The sequence below is a fragment of the Halichoerus grypus genome, chromosome 9 (assembly GCF_964656455.1).
Source record: "Halichoerus grypus chromosome 9, mHalGry1.hap1.1, whole genome shotgun sequence".
Lineage (NCBI taxonomy): Eukaryota > Metazoa > Chordata > Mammalia > Carnivora > Phocidae > Halichoerus > Halichoerus grypus.
The window spans coordinates 70,812,853-70,830,494 of NC_135720.1; the positions used below are offsets into that span (position 1 = coordinate 70,812,853).

The 17,642-nt window shown below is 34.4% G+C and overlaps 1 protein-coding gene across 4 annotated transcripts in view; it reads right to left on the bottom strand.

Moving 5' to 3' along the window:
- The window catches only part of ZNF292 (zinc finger protein 292), a 91,446-nt gene that overhangs the window by 32,905 nt on the left and 40,899 nt on the right, over positions 1-17,642 (bottom strand). For 3 of the 4 annotated variants that reach the window (XM_078055020.1, XM_078055019.1, XM_036094832.2), the window contains exons 4-6: positions 10,461-10,615; positions 10,192-10,270; positions 7,831-7,966 (exon numbers count right to left, since the gene is read on the bottom strand). In XM_078055020.1, the coding sequence (XP_077911146.1) occupies positions 7,831-7,966; positions 10,192-10,270; positions 10,461-10,615 (370 nt within the window). Of the gene's footprint in view, positions 1-7,830; positions 7,967-10,191; positions 10,271-10,460; positions 10,616-17,642 lie in introns of those variants that run through there. The other variant, XM_036094833.2, reaches the window with a different exon arrangement.

A 17,642-nucleotide genomic window follows, 5' to 3' on the forward strand; every position in this document is an offset into this window, starting at 1 on the left:
AGTGAACACTTCTATAGGCTTACTACAGTTAAATTCTATCAGCTTAATTCTATCCAGTCACTGATCCTCAAGGATCTAAGGGTTATATGTAAGTAAAAGGCAGTCTAATTTAGAAGTGATTTTTAAAAATAAAATCTAAAATGTTCCACTTATTTTTTATGCCAAGACAAGGTCAATTAAGGGCACAGAAGAGAGAAGGACATAAGGCAAAAAAAGGGAAATCAAACAAGAAAGAAAGAAACAGGGAGAGAAAGGAAAGAGAAGAAAAGAGAAAAGAATGAAACAAAACCAAAGAGAAACAAGTTAGGCCAACTGTATTTCTAAAAGTACTTAATATAGTCTTTAAGGTGCTCTTTTTATTGACTTTCTATAAGAAATGTCCTAACACAAAATAACTGTCAATAGATTTAAGTCTAATTTTCAGAGTCACTTTTTCTGGCATTCTCTGTATACACATATAAAGCTATATATACACACACGAAAAATATACCAAAAGTATCAGGGTGAAGGAACTGTGGAGATTTACTATCCAAAACTAAATGCAGCTGCATGCAATCAGATCTGACCTCATCCCATTTACCTGGAAAGTATGAGTTATCACCAGCTCTCTCCTCCCATCTCCCCTCCCTTCAAAATATTACATCTTACGTATGCTAATATCTGATAAAATGGAACAATTTTTCCACCTTCACTTTTAAATGCAAAGTTTATTACTGAAATAAAGACTTATTTTCTCACAAAATTCTTAAGGATTTATAAGTACTGTGGTAAAGGTTAAGCTTTAGAAATTTCCTTTGAAAAATAAGAGGTTCCGGGGAGGGAGGGAGAACTGCAGGGCTTAAGATTCAAGAAAGGACTGGCAAGCTAACAAAATATAACTTGTACAATTGCAAATTATCCCAATATAGAAGTTTAATAAGGGACAGATTTGAAGGAATTCAGTGTGACTGTAATAGGGCGCTCTCTCAGAGTTTAGACTGTAAAATGATGACATGTACAAAATGGAAAGCAGGCTCAGGACCAATGATGCATGCACCATAAGTGTTAGAGACCTGGTACTAACCTATGCAAAATGTTATTAAAGCTAGAACCCAAGATGACCCCTAGCTCACCAAAAATGTTGAGAACAATCAAATTGGCAGAGGTGGGTAACTCCTGGAGAAAAGACTGCTACTTGGGTTTAACTATGTATTATTTATGATGACAGAGAAAAAGGAGAATTCCTCTAATGGTGGTTCTGTTAATAAGCTTTAGATTTAAAAGGGCAGAACAATGGAGCAAATGGAAACAGATGGAAAAAGTTATTTTCAAAATGGGGCTGAGCAAAAGATATAATCCTGAATAAGTCTCCAAATTAATTATATTAAAAACATGGCTTGTGATTGTTCAGAAGATATGTGAGTGTTAAGAGCCGCGAGAGATACACTAAACATAAATTAAGTTACGCTTGTCACAAAAATTATCTCAATATGTATCAGAGACCCGAATGTAAAATGTGAAACTATAAAACTTCTTTGAGAAATCTACAGAACTCTAGGTTTGGTAATGAATGAGTATGTATGTATGTACATATGTATGTATTGCTATTTTTATATTATTTCATTTTAATTCCAGTATAGTTAACATAGTGGTAATGAGTTTTTAGATAAAACACCAAAAACATGATCCACAAAAGAAAAAATTCGTAAGTTGGACTTCATTAAAATTTTAAATTTCTGCTCTGTGAAAGACATTGTTAAGAAAAAGGATGAGCCACAGACTGAAAGAACATACTTGCAAAACTCATATCTGATAAAGAACTTGTATCCAAAATATACTGTTAAAACTTAGCAATAAGAAAATAAGAAAACAATCTGATCAAAAAATAGGAAAAAAAAAATCTAAAGGGATGCCTCACCAAAGATATACAGATGGCAAATATGCATATGAAAACATGTTCAGTATCTTATGTCATTACAGAAATGCTAATTGAAACAAAAATGTGGTATTACTACACACCTATTAGAATGGCTACAATTCCCAAAACAGGTAATCCCAACTACTCAATGAGGGTCTAGAGCAACAGGAATTCTCATTCACTGCTGGTGAGAATACAGAATGGTATAGCCACTTTAGAAAACAGTTTGGCAGTTTCTTACAAAGCAAAACATAGTCATCCCATATGATCTAGCAATCTTACCCCTAATATTTACCCAACTCATGTGAAACTTATGTCCACCCAAAAACTTAAATGCAAATGTTTACAGTAGCTTTATCATAAAGAGCAATGGTAGTAAACAAGATGTCTTTTAATAGGTGAATGAAGAAACTGGTATATTCATACCACACATAATATCATGGAATACTATACAGCAATAAAAAGGAATGAGCTGTTAAGGTATTCAAGACATAGATGAATGTTAAATGCATACTGCCAAGTAAAAGCAGCTAGGCCAAAAGGCTATAATTTTATGACAATCTCGAAAAGGCAAAACTATAGAGATGGTAAACAAATCAGTAGTTATCAGGTGTTCAGGAGAGGGTTCAGTGGGTAAAGATAGTTGATTTTTTTATGGCAGTGAAAGCTACCTGTATGATATTGTAATGGTGGATACATGGTACTAAGGATTTGTCAAAGCCTATAGAACTTTACAGCACAAACAAGAAATCTTAAGGTATGCAAATTTTAAAAAATTATTTAGGAGGTTGAGGAAGCCCAGGATGAAATGAAGAATACGGCAAAAAGAATAATAATAAATAAATAAATACATTTAAAAAATCTAACTGTATTACAAATGTTATGAAAGAACTTCACTGAAAGAGGTAGGGAAATAAAGTGCTCACCTAACTAACTTTGGATGAGTGGAGTCTATAAGAAAAATGGCAAGAGAAATTGTACATAAGCATTGTATTCTAATCAGTAAAGTTGTTTTCCACAGAGGTATAAGTTATCAATTCTGAAACTACTATACATGTACACTAAGACTGATTAATTAATTAAGTATATAGATGGCCAATGGTAGGAGGTCAGTCTGAAAAGACTATATTACTGCATGATTCCAATTATAGGACATTCTGTTGAAGTGAGAGGTTACAGATAAGCAACAAGACTAGAATGACTGGAAGACATCAGCATGAACCCTCCTATTTAGTTTGATATAAATACAGCTGGTTACATATGGAAATATTTACTGATGTGTCTACACACAGATTAGTATACCTACATATATTTTCTTGCTTTGTCTGTTGAGAGGTCCTAGAAGTAATGACACCCTAGAAGCAATGTCACTTCAGTAGCAATAAACACACCCAGTTATCAGGTCTTGGTTTCTATTACTGTTCTCTAAGAAAAAAGAACAAGGCCTCCTTGGAAAAACAGCTGATTCAAGGACTGGGGCAGGAAATATGCAAAATAAGCTGGAGTACCTTTTAGTGCCAGAAAGCAAGAAAGTACCTCAAATAAAAAACATAATCCATAATGACAGGGGTATGTCAAAGGGACACAGAAATTAAATCAGAGGGTTCCCAATGGCCAAAGCTGGGTCAATTTGAGTTAACAAAATAAATAAAATAGTACTGGATTACGACTAAAGTATAAAATGAATATCCATTAGTCCATACGGATATAAATAAATGACTGAATAAATGGGGGAAAGACAAATCTGTGTACATTCCAATAATCTGTGTAGATACTGCCCCCCTTCAGGGGGTGGAGCTTAAATTTCCACCTCTTAACTGTGGGCTGCATGTAGTAACTTCCTTCCAAAGAGTACTGTATGGAAAGGGAGAAAAAGAGTAACTTTAAAGTGGAGAAACCTGACACACTACCTCAGCCAGGTGATCAAAATTAGTATCAAAAATGAGAAGTCATGTGGATAGTATGTACCCTTGATATGATGTAATAACAATGGCATTTTACCTCTGTGATCTTCCTCCCCAAATCCATAAGCCCAGTTCTAATCATGAGAGCAACATCAGACAACTCCCAATTAAGGGACATTCTACAAAATACCTGACCAGTATTCCTCAAAACTGTCAAGGTCATCAAAAACAAGGAAAGTCTGAAAAATTGTCACAGCCAAGAGGAGCCTAAGAAGACATGACGACTAAATGTAATGTGGTATCCTGGATGGGATCCTGGAACAGAAAAAGGACATTATGTAAAAACTAAGGAAATCTGAATAAAGTATGGAAGTTAGTTAATAACAAAGTATAAACACTGGTTTATTAACTGTGACAAATGTATCATACTAATGTAAGATATGAAGAGTAAGGAAAACTGGTAGTGGGGTATATGGGAACTCTTCACAATTTTCCTGTAAATCTAAAACTATTCTAAAATAAAAAGTTCATTTTAAAAAATAATAAATCAGGTCATACTAACCTATATTAAATATTATTACTTAAAAGAACTCTAGCCAAATACTTGTTATGGTGTTATGGTCTTTCATCAAATCCTTATATACAAAAAAGGAGAACCATGGAGCAGACATAAGGAAAAACAGGCATATTTTAACAAACAACCATAATCAAAGAGTATTGATTAAAGGCCTGAAGGCAAGAAGATTTCTGTAAGTATCCCAGGGGCTAGGTTTTTGGACATGACCATTTTATGGTTATTTTCAAGGACCTGGATGTCAACAGAATATGTTAGTAAGAGGAAACTGGTAAGGACAAACCTTGAATAACAAAATCAAGACTGAAAATAATATTGAAAAGTTGCATACACAGAATCAATCTAACAGTGAAATTAAGCAGGGGAAAAAAAAAAAGCAATGCTTCATGTGCCAAAAGACAAAGCATAAAAATGTAGTTGGTAATATAAGGGTAGTATTTATATTTAAAAATTTTTGTGTGATTTTTGTAATCTCACTGAGTTGTGAGAATGATAGGCTACCCAAAAAGTTTAATGTCATCTTAAGTAACACAACGTATAAATTGTTAGGATGAAAAATGAGAGTACCAAAGACCTCAAAGTCGGCCAGATCATATTTAGGGTACACATTAAGTTCTGAGAATTACATATTAAAGAGAACAACAAAACGCACTAAAAAAACCCCAGGAATCGTGATTTAGATTTAAAATCTTTAAAAATCTCAACTGCTATGGCATGCAAGAGGGATTTATACTTTGTTTGACATGGCTCTAGGGGTAGCACTAAATCCAAAAGATGGAATTCTAAGAACGTAGTTTTCACAATTTTCATAGTGAAGATTTTCTAATCATAGGTTAAGAACAGACTGAAGTACACAGCAAACCACCTCTCTAGCGAATAAACTGGTGTTTAAGAGAAGGCCAATTTATTAGTGATATTTAGAAAGGAGTTAAAATTGGGTAAAAAAATAAGCATTCATTGTCTTTCCAATCCTGAGATTATGACCAAAGAAAGGTACAAGTAATATGTAAGCTTAAAGTTCCTGTGATATTCAAAGGCCATCTACTTGAATTATGTTGATTTAATTATTAGAGTTACTTTATTCTAGGATGCTAACACCTTAAAGTGAAATCAGCATTTCCACCCACCCTCAATCCCCCAAATCAAAGAGCATTTCTCGGGTTGTTAGCTGGGTTGTAGTGAGTCCAAACTCAGTCAATAAAAAAAAAAAAAAAAAAAAAAAAGTTCAGGATTAAGTAGATTACTGTTCAAATACTGTATCAAACCTCCAAAGGCTTCACTATAAACAAACTAATGAGCATAGCCTCCTGAAGTGTATTCATTATTCTCTAAGCTCTAGTTCTCTTCAAACTTGCTGTAGTTAAGTTAAACTAAGAGGCTGGATATTTAAAACTACAAGTTCCCCATCCTTTTGAATCATCAAGTTTGAAAATGTAAATAAATTATTATTTTTGTGTAAAATGTTAATTCCTTCAACTTTTTCAAAAGAGGTAATAAACATACACTTCTAGCTTTTGTGATTATCCATAAAATGACTCCCATCAAAGAGACATTCTAAGTAGCAGAGGACCAAGTAAAGACTATGGCTGCAAAATCTCTGTCATTTAACATCTGATTGCTTCATTGAGTTGTATTAAAGTCTGGCTACCTACAATCCACTGCTATTGTAAGAAACTGCTCTTGGCTGAATAGTCCAAATTACTCCAGTAGCTATGTCAGGCAAAGAACAAGAAATAAAGCAGCACAGAGATAGGCAGAGGCTTTGTTAACAGAAACGATGTTAGGCACATTAAAGCAAGTAAGGAAACTGAGGATATATTCTTTTAAAATAAATTTTAAATCTCTGCTAAGGTAAAGGTTCCATTTTCCTGTTTTAGTGTAATGTCTGAGTTTTAGCAAAAATGCTCTTCAGAAACTGACAACAGAAAAAAGGAGTTAATTCTTTACTTAAGCTAGGTGCGATTTTATTAGGCTAGGCGCAACAGGGCATGATATAAAAAGGAGAGAAGTCCTGACTTCAATTCCTGGCTCTGCCTCACAACACTGGCAATGTAATATAGAAAAGACAACCAATCGTCCTGAGCCTCCATTTTCTCATCTGTAAAATAGGGATAATAAAGATCCTACCTTTTTCACAGGATCATCAAGGTTAAATGAAACCATGAATATAAAAGCACATTTCAAACTGTTAGGAACTATACAATGTAATCTGATATTATTATTAATATATTACATCCAGTATTTCCAAAAGCTGAATAGATTAGAAAGTATAATTTGATTATAAGAACAAAATCATAGTGGTATTAGTATTGTGGGAATATAATTAATATGCCAAAGGCAAAAAAAATCCAAGATTCTCAACTTTTAAATGTTGTTCTTATTATTAATTTAAATAATGAGAGTCCACTCCCCATTTCTCCAAGGTCTTGAGAATACTGTAGTTAATCTGTGGATATCCTTGATGGAAGGGGGGTACTAAAAATAATTTGCTTGTGAAAATTAAGGAACAGGTAACATTGCTAGAACTATCAGGAAAGCATGGAGAAATGGTAAGAGGGGAGCCAGGTAGGAAAAACCAGCTTGAAGAGAAGTCTGGAGAATGTCTGGAAAGCCTTTCAGTAAATATCAACGTACACAGAGTTCACAAGCAACGGACCTAACACTCCTTTCTCAGCCTTCACCATTTGCTATCACATAGCAAAAAGCTAAAGTTTGCCATCAATCAACAAGCAAAGCAGCAATAAACAACAGAAGAAGTTTATTTACTTCTTTAGTTAAATACCGTGGGAAAAGTTTGAGTGAAATCTGGGCACTTTCCTAAATAATTTCAAGAAAAGTACCAAAGACATTAATTGTGCTCTTCTTCATGGTATATACCATTTTTGAGCTCTGAACATTAAGTGTTATACATATTATTAGTGATTTAGCCATCTACTTCCAACAGAGTGTCTGCCAGTTTGAGTTTAACCGGGATCTTTATTGCCCAAGCTCACACAATAACAAACAATAAAATAAGATGGAGCGATAAGCTGTTTGAGAAAGAGTACTAATCTTAGAGACAGAAGACTTGAGAGTTCTAGATTTAATTTCTTCTCTATTTTGAGGAAAATCATTTAACTACCCTACTTCTGCTTCCCCATCTGTCAAGTAGGTTATCAAATATAAGCTAGATTGCCACCTGTCAGGATATTGCAGAGGGAATTCCTCTATTTGAAAAGGTGCTGGGAAAAAATTTTAGTTTTTCTGTTACTCTAAGACTGTGTAATATCCTAAAAATACATCTTCCCCCAAATAAAATAAAGGTGAAGGGCCTCAAGCACCTCAGCTAAAATTTAATTAAATGGTCCTTCTTTGGGAAATCTTGAGATGAATTATATTTATCAAAACAATTTTAAGTACTTATTTTTTTTCTAATCTAATGATTCTTTTTTTTTCTCTCTCTCTAGAAAATTTACCTTTATCCTTATCCAATGGTTCCTGGGAAAGAATAGTGCACAGTACCGGGTTTTTCCACACCCCAGTCTCTTGAGCTAGAGTAGCTAAAAAATGCAATTCACAGCTGCCATTCTCCATCAGCTTTTCATGAGCTACCTATAAATATTAAATAAACATCCAAAGAATTACAACAGATTTTTAAAAGCAAGCTTATCAGGCTCTAAATATAATACTAAACTTTTGAAAAATAAGATTTTTATCTTTAAAATTTCACATCACATTACAAAGTGCTGAATTCCTTTACTTCTGATTCTTAAAGATGAATCTCAAGAATTGTATCAACTGTAAATTTTAAATAAATACAATGTATTTCTAGCGATAAGTCAAAATTATTTTTCCCCCAAAATCTAAACCAAGAGCAAAGTTACTTCTGAAGGAAGCTATCAGAATATCCAAGCATAAAAGACCTTACACATTTTATATCGTTTGTGTTAGTAAAAAACTTTTTCCAAAAAAACTTCTATCATTAATAAAGGACAGATTTGCATCAAGGCCTAAGTGACAACGTACACATATTCCAACAAAAGGGACTTATGAAAACAACTAAATGCATGATTTTTCATTTATTCATTACATAGCCTTGGCAATATTCTATTTAAAACTGACACTAAAACTTGCTTACTAGTTGTTTCCAAGTGTTCATGCAATTAGCATATTCTTCAAGACACAAAAGACCAATGGTTTTTATTCAACTCAGAAAAAGTTTATTGGGACTTTCTACGGGCAAAGGACTAGGGAAGAGAGCAACTGGTCCCTGCATTTATGAGGCTTATCCTCTAGTGGGGTAAAGAAAGTTAAAACAGTAAAACACAGGCAAAATGAAACATATGCTATTAAGCAGGTATAAAATAACCCCAACGAAGCTCTGAAATGAGAGCAAAGTGTCATGGAAACTCTTAAAGCTACATGCTATGTTTTTAGTCTATTCCTCAAAACCATAAAGTCTCCCCACTGCAACAAGTTCCAGTGCTTTAAGAAAGTTTCTTCGAGCAATTGCTAAAAGCTACCATATAAGGATTTAAAGAGTTACTTCCTTCTCATTAACCTGTATGAAAAAGTATCACCTAGTGCTACTGTTTCAAAAAGGAAAGTTTAAAAGTTTATCATATGCTGACAAAATAGCATGAGGAATTCAGTATTATATTTGTATATAAATAACTTAATTCATTCTGGGATAGAGTGCCAAACAATGAAAAGTTCTAAAATAATTATTTGCCTAAAAATAAATACTTGCTGGCAAAACAACCTAAGACATGAGTTACTGATATGCTGAAGTAGAAATTGCGTGATCAAAAAGTTAGTTGCAACATGACAAGACAAGACACCTTCATTTCAACAGTTAAGTATTATGTGTAAGACACTATATGGAATCCTATAATAGTAATAAGATATGAAACCTACCTTCAAGAATTTTGCAACTGATGAAGATTTTAATGGTTTATATTAAAATAACAAAGCTGACTTCTCTAACTACAGTTTATTTCACATGCTTCTAAAATTTGAAACTAATTATCTTTAATATATCTCCTACAGAAAAAAAACATCAAGCCAAAAATATTTTATGAACTCTGGCTAGAGAAAGAGAAATACTTTCTGAAACTAGCTAGCAAAAACATTCTTTTTAGTTAATCAATTAATCAAAACTTACTTGAAGCTATAGTATATACAGCACAATCTAGTGCTTGAAACAAAGTTTAACATTCTTGAAAATACTCCAAGACAACTAAGTACTAAATTGCATAGTACTTCTATAAGGTAGAATAACAACACTAAATAAGAGAGACAAAGCATGTGTTTTCAGTTATAGGAGAAAAGCATGGACTTTGGAATAAAGAACCTTGATTCAAACAACTACTCTGTAATATTAGCTGTATAAATTTGGGTAGATAAATATTTTAAAGTATGAGCCTCAGTTTCCTCACCTTTAAAATGGGAAAAATATACCTACCCCCACAAAGTTTTCATAAGAATTAAATGATATATTAAATTCGTGTAAGGCATATTGCAGATGTTCAGCAATTAAACTGTTTCTAAATACAAATTAGGGCATTTTCTTTTGTTTTCCCTTACTGGTCTGGCAAAGTGCTAATTAACTGCTCCTAAAGAACTGTGCAATATTCAACCAATCTATCTAAATGTATATCTTCATTTAACACACATTTATGAACATCTACTATATGCATGACATTAGTGTTAACAAGAGCTGCAATTAATGCTTGTTATTCCCTAGATGTTTTAAAGTGTAGCCAAATAATTTATTAAGAATAAAGAAAAGGATATACGATATACCTAAATGAAATCTAACAGGTAAATATTCTTACCTGCACCAGTGTCTGAAATTGTTCCCACTGTTTATCTGATAACTCAACAGGCAGACACAGTAAAAGTTCAACACAGCTTCTAAAAAAACAAAAAATTGGTAAGGATACAAATATTTATTAAAATTCAAAGTAAAATAAAATAAATAATCCTAGTATCAGTAGATACCCCATAACTATTCTATTTAAAATTAAACTATCATAAGACTGAGATACCAAATTAAAACAAAAAAGCTAAATCTAATTTTTTATTTACTCAAAGGTCTACTCACAATGCCAAGCGTTCCAGAACCAATGCTACATTTTCACATTCAGAGGTAAGATAAGGTCGGGCTTTAACATAACTTTGGATAGCCACTGTGTATACCTCCAATAAAGGTAAAGGATCTTCTGAAGTTTTCCATTTCTCTGCATATTCAAGGAGTGTCTGTTTTGGAAGGAATAATAAAAAGTATCCAATGTAAATCAAAATACACAGGCTAATCAACTGTTTTTCTTTCCTCCCTTAGAAATTTTGAAAAATAACATTTTTTATTTTTAAAAACAAAAAGCAGCTTACACCAATTAAAATATTAAAAGTAATAAAGTCACAGTCTTATTTCCAACAGCTCTCTGTAAGAGAAAAGATTAGTGTTAATTTTCCAACAACAGCATCGTTTCATGAAGGATGTAAGTAGTGCAAGCATTATCTTCTTTCTTCTCTATCAAAATGACATCTTTCACCTCAAAACTCCTAAGATTTAAAAGTTATTTTAAAAAGAAGATACCTAGACCAGCTTGACCAGAAGGCATGCAGTAAAGAATTTCAAATATTTTTGTTTCTATTTTTCATATAAGGAGCATAAAATTCAACACCTAAAATAAATAAATTGCATGTAGTCAGAAGACATGTAATTTTTCAGTTAATAAAAAAATAATAGTACAACCTATCACTATTTTTATGACAACCTTTATCATTTAAAAAATCATCTAAAGTACTTCAACATACATAAAATGTATATTAAAGATTAAAGAATGATAAGGTGAAGTAACTTTTGCAATAAAGTGCTTATTTTTTAAAAATAAAAACTCTTTATCCCTTAATGAATATTTCAAATATGCCTTATCAGAATTACTAAAAGTAAACAAACAAACAAAAAAAGACAACCCCCCAACCCCCTGCTGTTTATCCTATAGAAGGAAGAGGTGGAAGAAACTGGCAGCAGCATTTAAAGACACCCACATTTAAGACTCTACACTATTAAAATAGTGAGTTACTAAAAAGTATTATCAAAAAGGTTCTATAATTATACTAAATAAAGAAGGACTCTAATTGTTTTTATAATAGAGAAAACTGCCATAGTTGGTCCTCTTCACACTTCAAGATTTAAGACTCCTCTCCCCACATGTGGACATTCAGGTACCCTTTCCCAGAAAAGAGGGTATCTTGAATGAAAACTCCATGAGGGCTTATATCCTCTCTGGCATAGAGAAACAACTTTTAAAAAATATGTAGATAGGTAGAAAGGTAGGAAGAAAGTTAGAAAGTTAGGAGGGAGGAAGGAAGAACTTACATTCTGCTATCAAACACTCAAAACACTGCCTTGTACTCTCTACTACCTGCAACAGTAGTAAGTGATCAGAGAGAATAAGGAAGGACTAGAAAGGGTAAGCTGGTAAATTAAAGAGCAGCATAATAACAACTCACTCTCTGAGCAGTCATATATTCACAGACCCTGATTCTCTCCAAGTTGGACAGAAGTGCAGGTAACCTGGAGACCCAAACTTGCCACTGACATCTGAAGTGAGGGCAGTCTTGTGGGACTGAGCCCTTTAACCTAGGGGGTGTTTGATGCTAAGTTCAGGTAGTTACTGTCAGAATTTAATTGTAGGACACCTATTTGGTGTTGGAGAGTTAGAGAAATGGTATTGGGAAAGAGCATGTATTTCGTGTTAGCAGTAAAAAAGAAAAAATCCCTCAACACAACTTATAAATATCTAGCCTCCGAGTCTTCTCCCTCTCCCTCTGCCCCTCCCCGACTTGCATGTGCACGCACGCTTGCTTGTGCGTGCTTTCTCTCTCAAATAAAAATAAATAAAATCTTAAAAAAAAAAAAACTTATAAAATCTAAACCAAACCTACCAAATGAATAGAAAGATCTGCATTTTGGGATTGTTGGTAATCATCTATTTCTAGGAATGAAACAGAGTATAATGTTCTGTTTTTAATGCTGGTTTTAATGTGTTCCTTGGGCGTTTTATGGTGATGTGGCAGAGGATGACCTCACATCTTCAAGAATTTCAGAATTAACACCAACTGTGCATATAATTCTTACTTTAGCTAGCACCTGTTTATACACAGTTATTAAATATTTTTTTTTTTCTGGAAAAACATGTTTAGATGTCTAGGAAATTTCATGCCTGGCAAATGTTTCTACTCTAACATGGATTGGATTGAATGCTTAGGTTTCCCCTATTAGTCCTCTAGCAGTAATGAATCAATTTCCAGAAGAGTTTTAATTTTTGCTGGAAAAGAAGAGAAAATATAGCATACATACCACTTTCCCAATGGGTTTGAAATTATAAGCTTCTTCCTTTTCTTATCTCCTAACCAAAAGAAACTCTAAAAAAGGTCATACATTTCTACATATATGTACATACATATCTAGGCATTCCTCATTTTGTTGCACTTCTTCATTATGTTTCAAAGGTATTGCGTTTTTTAAAAATTGAAGGTTTCTGGCAACCCTGCATTGAGCAAGTCTATCAGCACATTTTTCCCAACAGCATTTGCTCACTTTGTGTCTGTCACATTTTGGTAATTCTTACAGTATTTTAAACTTTTTCATTATCATTATATTTGCTATGGTGATCTGTGATCAGTGATCTTTAATGTTACTACTGTAATTGTTTAGGGCACCACAAACTGCATCCATCTAAGACCGTGAACTTAATCTATAAATGTTGTGTGTGTTCTGAATGCTCTACCGACCATCTCTCGCCCTCTCCTTGGGCCTTCCTATTCCCAGAGACCTGACAATACTGAAATTAGGGCAATTAACCCCACAAGAGCCCTCTCAGTATTCAAGTGAAAGAAGAGTCACACATCTCTTACTTTAAATCAAAAGCTAGAAATGACTAAGCTTAATGAGGAAGGCATGTCAACAGCCAAGACAAGCTGAAAGCTAGGCCTCCTAGCCAAACAGCCACGTCATGAATGCAAAGTTAAAGTTCTTGAAGGAAATGAAAAGTGCTACTCCCATGAACACACGCATGCTAATAAAGTGAAACAGCCTTCTTGTTAATATAAAGTTTTAGAGGTCTGAATAAAAGGTCACCAGCCACAAGATTCCCTTAAACCAAAGCCTAATCCAGAGCAAGACCCTAACTCTCTTCTATCTATGAAGGCTGAGAGAGGTTAAGTGGCAGAAGAAAAATTTGAAGCTAGCAGAGGTTGGTTCAAGAAAAGAAGCCATCTCTAACATAAAAGTGTAAGGTGTATCAGTAAGTCACCCAGAAGATCTAGCTAAGATCATTAATGAAAGTGGCTACAGTAAACAACAGATTTTCAGTGTAGACAAAACAGCCTTCTATTGCAAAAAGATGCCACCTACGACTTCCTTAGCTAGAAAGGAGAAGTCAATGCCTGGTTTCAAAGATTCAAAGGAAAAGGCCAACTCTTGTGTCAAAGGCTAATGCAGCTAATGACTTTAAGTGAAGCCCATGCTGAAGACCCTAGAGCCCTTAAGAATTATGCTAGATCTACTCTGCCTGAGCTCTATAAATGGGACAAAACTTGAGGGATAGCACATCTGTTGACAACATGGTTTACTGAAAATTTTAAGCCCACTGTTGAAAAAAAGATTCCTTTCAAATATTACCACTCACTGACAATGCACCTGGTCACCCAAGAGTTATGATGGAGATGTACAAGATTCATGTTGTTTTCATACCTACTAATACAACATCTGTTGTGCAGCCCATGGATCAAAGAGTTATTTCAACTTTCAAATCTTATTATTTAAGAAATACTTTCATAAGGCTAGAGCTGCCCTAAACAGTGTTTCTTCTGACGGATCTGAGCAAAGTAAGTTTAAAACATTCTGGAAAGGGTTCACCATTTTAGATGCCATTAAGGACATTCATGATTCATGGGAAGAGGTCGAAATATCAACATTAAAAGGAGTTTGGAAGAAGCTGATTGCAACGCTCATGAATGACTCTGAAGGCTTCAAGGCTTCAGTGGAGGAAGTAACTGCAGATATGGTGGAAACAGCAAGAAAACTAGAATCAGAAGTGGAGCCTGAAGGTGTGCCTGGCTGGCTCAGTCAGAAGAGCATGGGACTCTTGATCTCGGCCAAGGTAGTGAGTTTGAGTCCCACATGGGGTGTAGAGATTAAATTAACAACTAAAAAAAAAAAAGTAGAGCCTGAAGATGTGACTATATTGCTGCAACCTCATGATAAAACTTAAAAGAGGTGAGGAGTTGCATCTTAGGGATGGGCAAAGAAAGTGGTTTCTTAAGATGGAATCTACTCCCAGTGAAGATGCTATGAAGACTGTTCAAATGACAACAAAGGATTTAGAATATTACATAAACTTAGTTGATAAAGCAGCAGCAGGATTTGAGAGGACTAACTCCAATTTTGAAATAAGTTCTACTGTGGGCAAAGTGCTATCACACAGCATCACATGCTACTGAGAAATTATTAGTGAAAGGAAGAGTCAATCAAAACAAACTTCAGTGTTGTCTTATTTTAAGAAAATGTCACAGCCACTCCTACTTCAGCAACTACCACCCTGATCAGTCAGCAGCTATCATCGAAGCAAGACCCTCCACTTGCAAAAAGATTATGACTCACTAAAAGCTCAGATGATGGTTAATATGTTTTAGCAATAAAGTATTTTTAAATTAAGGTTAAGTACAGGGGTGCCTGGCTAGCTTAGTCGGCGAAGCATGCAACTCTTGATCTTGGGGTTGTAAATTCAAGCCCCACATTCAGTGTAGAGTTTATTTAAAAATAAAATCTTTCAAAAAATTAAGTACGTATTTTTTAGGCCTAATGCTATTGCACACTTAATAGACTGCAGTACAGAGTAATTTTATGTGCACTGGGAAACCGAAAAATTCATTTAACTCACTTTATTGTGATATTTGCTTTACTGCAGTGATCTGAAATTGAACCTGCAATATTTCCAAGGTATGCTTGTACCTACATTTTTCCCAAGACCCACATTTCTTGATATGTCTAGCTCTGCAAAGGGTACTCATACATTATTTCTTTCCTTTATGAACTCAGTTCTACTGTCCCTCAGATGAAAGAAGTTTTTAAACTTAACTCTAATAGGTAACCAAAGATGAATTCTTTTGGGTTTAATAGAGTCTGGATTGATGAGAAAAATAACTGACAAATCACAGAATGTTAGAACCAGAAAAAAACTCTCTCTCTTCAGGGGCGCCTGGGTGGCTCAGTCGTTAAGCGTCTGCCTCCGGCTCAGGTCATGATCCCAGTGTCCTGGGATGGAGCCCCGCATCGGGCTCCCTGCTCAGCAGGGAACCTGCTTCTCCCTCTCCCTCTGCCTGCCTGCCTGTCTGCCTACTTGTGATCTCTCTCTCTCTGTCAAATAAATAAATAAAATCTTAAAAAAAAAAAAAAAAAAGAACTATCTTTCTTCACCTCATTTTATAGATGAGGAAGAGGGAGAGGAAGCAGATTTTGGTGAAAACAGAGTCCACTCAGGTGGCTATTTAGTAGTCTGGGAATAATGTAACTAGGGAGAGGGTAGAAAGATGACAGCAGATTGAGATAATATGAGAAAAGTGATGATATACTCATAATGATTCCATATAAGAAAGTAAGTTAAAAAGCTGGTTAAAAAACAAAATATCTATGTATATAAAGCTTTGAGAGTTGATATTTAGAGCCAGTAAGTGTGTTAATAGTAGAGCTTCCCCTGTTTCTCAAGGCACTAAGTTCAGGAGAACCACTGTGAAACTGAAGTATCCCCAACATAACTGGTTAATAAAATTATGCTTTCTTCAATTAAAAAAAGATTTACTTATTTATACCTCCTGCCTTAATCTATACAAGGGCTTTTAGGTGGAAATTTCGGAATGGTCTCCTATTCTTTTCACAGAATTAGAAGAGACCTTAAAGATCATTTAATTCTTAGTGATTAAAGGGTCCAGTGACCTGCATACTATTAATAGAATTGGTAATTAGCAAAGCCAAGCACCCTCATTCTCTGTGAAACATTCTGTCTACCACAAATACTGGTTGCATACTGTAAGAGAACTATATATCTGTGGTGTTACTCTAACTACAAAGTACCTTTTACCTCTATTACTTCAATTATTCCTCATAACTATGAGATGAAGTACTATGTATCCAATTTGCCAGCCATACTAGAATTAAATAACCTTTTTATTGATTCAGCTTATTTTAGTTGGAAGTCAGACTCAAAGCAGCATACAAGAAAAAAGGAAATTAAGAGGAAGGGCAGTTCCAGGATTGGTTAGTGAAGTAGCTCAACAATGTCTTCAAGATTGTGATGAGCACTGGGTGTTGTATGTAATGAATCACTAAAGCCTATACCTGAAACTAATGTTACACAGTATATTAACTAATTGGAATTTAAGCAAAAACTTGAAAGAAAAAAAGTACAAACAAACAAATAAAAACAATGTCTTCAAGAACCCACCTATGTCAAGAACGCACCTATGTCTTCAGTCTGCTCTCCTCAGGTGGTACCCTACCCAACCCCCAGGCCTTAAGACAGTGAAACAGGTTTCTTACCCAGACTCAGCAGTAACCAGAAAGATGAGACTATCTCTTCATGTGCATCTCATTTAGGAACAAGGAAACCTTTCTCAGAAACCCAAACCCAATTCCCATCAGATTTCTCCTCAGGTCTCAATGGCCAGAACTGCATCACACACCTATGTCAAAAATCACCCAGACATCATGGAACACCCTGGTTGACTTTTAAACCAATCAGAACCCACTCTCCAAGGCTGGAGATAGGGCCTGATTCTCTGAAGCGTAAAGCCATGTGGAGGAAGGAAACTGTGTGAATAAAATCAGGGTTCTGTTAGGAAAGTGAGAGAGAAGCCAGTCTTATAGTTTGGTTGTCTACTGGTTTTTATGTCCACATACCCTCAAGAATGAAGTGAATGTATGTGTGCATATATGTATGTGTATTTATATTTATATATATGTATAAACATATATTTATATATACATATAAACAAAGATAAAAGTCATTGGATCTGGTTTTGAGAGGTGTGAGGGGATAGTATAGAAGATAAGAGTTAGGGAAAGAAACTTAAAAGTCTTCCTGTAAGGCACCAGATTGCTTCCATTAATGAGTAAAGTATTAAATATGGCAAGAAAATATAAAACTGTGTTATATGAAGAATGATTGATGGAACTAAGGATGCTTAACCTGGATAATAACATTTACTGAATATTTAC